Source organism: Ammospiza caudacuta, chromosome 17 (assembly GCF_027887145.1).
Source record: "Ammospiza caudacuta isolate bAmmCau1 chromosome 17, bAmmCau1.pri, whole genome shotgun sequence".
Classification (NCBI taxonomy): domain Eukaryota; kingdom Metazoa; phylum Chordata; class Aves; order Passeriformes; family Passerellidae; genus Ammospiza; species Ammospiza caudacuta.
In genome coordinates, this window is record NC_080609.1 from 15,456,961 (window position 1) to 15,461,990 (window position 5,030).

At 62.6% G+C, this 5,030-nt stretch overlaps 1 protein-coding gene across 4 annotated transcripts; it reads right to left on the reverse strand.

The window, feature by feature from the left end:
* Positions 1-223: 223 nt before the first annotated feature.
* GRAP (GRB2 related adaptor protein) lies at positions 224-4,806 on the reverse strand. 4 transcript variants are annotated; one of them, XM_058816222.1, is made up of 5 exons: positions 4,729-4,806; positions 3,639-3,736; positions 2,348-2,470; positions 1,032-1,200; positions 224-409 (listed from the first exon to the last, which is right to left on the reverse strand). In XM_058816222.1, the coding sequence occupies exons 1-5, from the start codon at positions 4,804-4,806 to the stop codon at positions 224-226; spliced, it is 654 nt and encodes a 217-aa protein (XP_058672205.1). The 4 variants fall into 4 exon arrangements, with proteins under 4 accessions (XP_058672205.1, XP_058672203.1, XP_058672204.1 ...); XM_058816220.1 differs by having other exon boundaries at positions 224-547; XM_058816221.1 differs by having other exon boundaries at positions 224-427; positions 1,020-1,200.
* Positions 4,807-5,030: the final 224 nt, after the last annotated feature.

Below are 5,030 nucleotides of genomic sequence, written 5' to 3' on the forward strand. Positions count from 1 at the left end.
GTGAGGGTCACTCGTGGATGGTCACTTAAAGGTCACTTGTGATGATCACTTGTGGATGGTCACTTGTGGATGGTCACTTGTAGATGGTCACCTGAAGGTCACTTGTGGATGGTCACTCGTGGATGGTCACCTGAAGGTCACCTGAAGGTCACATGTGGATGGTCACTCGTGGATGGTCACCTGAAGGTCACTCATGGGTGGTCACTCAATGGTCACCTGAAGGTCACTTGTGGATGGGGTGGACGTGGCTCCGTGGGAAGAGCCCGACACGGCCGTAGACCTTCCCCTGCCACCAGTTGGGGTCGGGGCAGCCCAGGACCTCGATGATGTCCCCACGCAGGAAGGGCAGCTGGGAGCCCTCCTGGGCTGAGAAGTCAAACTGGGCTTGCACAAATCGGGGTCTCCTCACCTGCAGGGGAGCCGAGGGCTGGGGTTGGTGGGAGGAGAGGGGTCCCCATCTCACAGCCCCTGGCACTGGGTGGCACTGCCTGCGTCCTGGTGGGGAGGCTGTGCCACCACAGGATGAGGAGGAGCCTTGGGATCCCTGCTTTGGAGAGACAGAAGCAAGGAAAGGAGAGAGTGGAGTGGACTCTCCCCATCTCTCAAGATGGGTGCCCAGGGAGGCAGCTGGCACCCTCTCCTTCCCAGCTCCTTCCAGGTGCTGGAGCCTTCCCCATCCCAGCTCCCAAAGTTCAGCTTTGCCACCCTCACCCCACTGCCCCAGGGTCTGGCTTTGCTGGAGTTCGGCTGTGCCCTGTCCTGGCTCTGCCACCTGCCCGGGCATCACCCTGGCACGAGGGACAGGGATGTGTGCCCTGCCCTGCCCTGCCCTGCCCTGCCCCTCTGAGCTGCTCCAGGGGCTTTTCCTCCCTGCAGCACTGCCTGTCCCAGGCTGCTGCCCCCTCTCCTGCTCCTCACCCCCCTGAGCCAAAGGTGCCAGCCAGGGATGTCCCTGTCCCTCTGCAGGGACACCGAGCCTCGAGGGGGCTCACACAGGGGTTTGGGACCCTCAGCCCCACCCATGGTGGTACCTCCTGGGTCTGGTCCTCATCCCACAGGAAAATCTGCTGCTCCTTGGCGATCGTGGTCATCCTGTAGAAATCCACCAGCTCGTTGAGGGAGTTGAACTTTTCCTCCCAGAGGAAATATTTGCCATTCCTCTCCCTGAGAACCTTGAAGTGCTGGACCTGCTTCCCGTAGCTGCAGAAGGAGGATGGAGGGATGGATGGATGGATGGATGGATGGATGGATGGATGGATGGATGGATGGATGGATGGAAATCACCCTGGGGACATCCTGGCAGCATCCCCTGAGCTGGGTAAAGCCTGGGGGTGCTGGCAAGGTTGGGGTGAGCCCATGGGTCTCACTGCAGCCCTCCTGCCATGGTGGCAGTGATGGTGGCACTGGGGTCATTCCTGGCCCTGCAATGAGGACCCACAGCTGAGCCCTGCTGCAAATCACCCCACAGGCAGCCAAAGCTCCGTGCCCAGCCCTGGCACAGTGGGGACTCAGGGGTGCCAGCCACATGGAGGGCAGGTGGCTCTGTCCAGGGCCACATCTGGGGCAGGTGTGGTGAGAGCTGCAGGTCTGGGCACAAGCCAGGGGGCTGCAGGGGCTGGGATTGTGCTGCTGTGCTGCAGGAGGACGGGCAGGCAGGCAGGATGTCCCCGGCTGTCACCTCGCAGGGCGTGCCTGGGGTGACAGGTTGGGGGGCCCTGGGCAGGGGCGGGACCCGGCTGCGCTGCGGTGACGCGGCAGAGAGAGCCCGGCTCCCTTTCATTAGCGACAAAAACCGCCCAAAACGTTCAATTAGGGATTAAAAGGGTGAGAAAGTGCCTGGCTGGGCTGGGGCCGGCCCCTGATCCCCAGGCCGGGGCGGGGCAGGGGTGACATCCCCGGGGACAGGCTCTGCCCGTTGTACAGCCGGTGCTGAAGTCCTGGGGATGCTGAACCTTCCATCCCTGGGGATGCTGAGCCTTTCATTATTGGGGTGCTGAACCTTCCATCCCAGGGGATACTGAGCCCTTCATCCCTGGGGATGCTCAGCCTTTCACCCCTGGGGATGCTGAGCCCTGCACCCCTGGGGATGCCGTGTTTGGGGGGTGCCCCTGCGAGGGCAGCGGCGCAGGGAGCAGCAAGCAGCGGGGATGGAGGCGCAGCTGTGGAGGAGAGGAAGGAGGGGAAGGTCCCGTGCGAGGCCGTGCTGATGTGTTGAGGGCTCCGCAGCCCCTCCGAGGTGGCCAGCGCAGGGCAGGGTGCTCAGCCCTTCCCCAGCACACACCAGGTGTCCCCAAAGCTGCAGGGACCCCTCCCCTCTTGCCGCTTGTCCCCAAGGCGTTTTTTTTACCTGACGGAGAGGGAGAACTCGCCCGGGGCGCTCTCGCTGTCGCGGATCAGGAAGGCTCCCAGGTGGTTGCGCTGGAGCAGCCGCTCCTCTGCCAGGTGCCGGGAGATCCTGCCCGCGTACCACCTGCGAGGGGCACCGGGCTGAGCCACACGGGCACCCCCGGGCACCCCCAGCCCCGCACGGCACCGGGATTTCGGGCGAGGGGTCTGCATCGGGCTCCTCGGGGGGCTGCGACCCTCCCCCGGCAGTTCCTCCCTTCTCTCCCCCTCCTGCTCCATCCCGGAATTTTGGGGGGCACCGCAGGGCGCTGTGGGCGCGCTGCCCCCTCCGCGTCACCGACAGCCGCCACCGCATCCTGTCACCTGCGCTGTCACCCGGCCCGCCGCGCTGCCTGTCCCCGCCCTCCTCCTCTTGGCGCCCCTTGGCCCCTCCTGGTGGGAGCAGAAATCCCACCAGAAATCCCACTCGGTGCCAGGAGAAACCCGGCCTGATGTCAAAGGAGTGCAGGAGCAGAGTCCCCGTGTCCCACCCTGTATTTCAGGGAATTTCAGGACATTTATCTCAGGGTATTTCAGGGTATTTCAGGGTATTTATCTCAGGGTATCTCAGGACATTTCAGGGTATTTATCTCAGGGTATTTCAGGGTATTTCAGGATATTTCAGGGTATTTATTTCAGGGTATTTCAGGGTATTTATCTCAGGGTATTTCAGAGTATTTATTTCAGGGTATTTATCTCAGGGTATTTCGGGTCCCTGGGCTGGGAAGATTCCCTGCTGCTGTAAGAGCTGCCCGGTGAATGATCAGCCAGGGAGTTCAGCACAGAGCCAGCGCTCCAGGTGCTGCAGGAGAGGCTGTGTCTCATCCATGCCATGGTTGTTATCCCGAGCTGCAGAAGCAGTGGGATGAGCCCCGGGCTGCCCCGAGCCCACGCGCTCGCTCTGCCACTGAAATGTGATTTACCAGGGGCTAAGGATGTATCAAACACAGCTTCAATCAGCGATGGATTAGGCTGGGCTTTAATAACGTGCTAATAGGATTGTGTTTAATGCAGTGATAATCCCATAACGCTTTGTTGTTCCCCAATTATCATTTATTCAGCGGCAGCTCGGTGTGAGGGTTGGATTTTTGGGGGTACGTGGGTGTGCTGCTGCCTCCTGTCCCCTCGGGCTGTGCTGGCACTGGCACTGACCCCCCCATCTCTGTGACTCAGTTTCCCCAAGTGTGGGACTACCCTGGCCTGTTGTAAATTGGGAATTGGGATTGTTGCCTGGCTCCTGGGATGGTACTCACGGGTGTGGCTTGACCTTGATGTAGTTTTTGGGGACAAAGCCCTCGCGGCCGAACAGCTCAGCCTTGAACCAGTTCTGGTCATCCTCCATGTTGAGGATCTGAGGGGGGAGAGGAGCAGGGAGGCGTCAGCCTGGCTACCAGGGGATGAGTGGGACCCCATTGCTGCCCCGGACCCCACAGCACCCCCCAACCATCCCTGGGGCAAAGGGGGCTCTGGCAGTGCTGGCGCACTCTGGGGGCTCTGGGGTCACAGAGCTGGAAGGTGCCTGGTGTGCTCCCAAACCCCTGCCCAGGGAAGAGGGTGGGATCTGTCCCAGGACGGGAGCCAGGCCCCGGTGTCCCCGGGGACGGTGGCAGTGGGTGCTGACACCGCTTCCGTGTGACAACAACATTTTCCAGCCTCCCCCGCAGGGCCCGGGGCCAGCACAGCTGTGACAACAGGATCCGAAACCCCGGTCAGGGCTCGGGGAAACACGGCGGGAGGCAGGGATGGCACGGAGGGTTTGGGGCTCTGGGTTCCAGCTGGGATGTGCCCCTGTGCCCCCGGGGGGCTACAGGGTGCCGGGGGTCCGGGAGGAGCCTGAGGGGGATGCATGGGCAGGGAGGGGGCCCTCACTCCCATGGCAGGGCTGCTGCCCCCCAGGGATGTTCTGAGCTTTTCTTCTGCCCCCTGGAGCTTTTTGGGATTCCCAGGTGGCATCTAAGGGCCCACCCCATTGCCAGTGCCTGGGTAGGTGTTCGGGCTGGATCCCTGTGACCTCCAGTGCTCCCCCTGGACAGGGAAAATGTGTCCCAGCCCCAGGGGCTGCCACAGAGCACAGCTGGTGGCACTGATACCCACAGAGGCCACATGCCATGTCCCAGCTGGGATGTCCTTCTCTGAAGTTGTGCCTGGTGGCACAGACATGCAGGGAATGCTACTCCACACTCCCAAATCCTCGAGGCTGGCTCCTTATATCCCACAGAAAGCCCCAGAAACATAAAAGTCAGCGACAAAGAAAGCACCGGTGTCACCATGGGCCCGGTGTCACCATAGGCCGGGTGACATCCGTCCCACAAAGAAACATCACCCAACCCCCCCGGCTGGTACCTTCAGCGTGTCCCCTTTCTGGAAGGGCAGCTCGTCCTGCTCCGTGGCCTGGAAGCTGTACAGGGCCACGGACTCCATGCCAGGGGGGTCTGCAGGAGGGTCCCGGCGTTCGGGGCTGCGCGCACGGCACGGCGGCACGGGCAGGAAACCGCGCTGATGTCAGCGCTGCTGCCGGGGCACCGGGCGGGCCCCGCCGCCCCACAGCTGCCCAGATGTGCGGCGGAGGCGGGGGAGCCGTGCCAGCCCAGCCGAGTGCCAGGGGAGCCATGGGGATGGCAGGAGGATTGGGCGTTTCCCCCGCG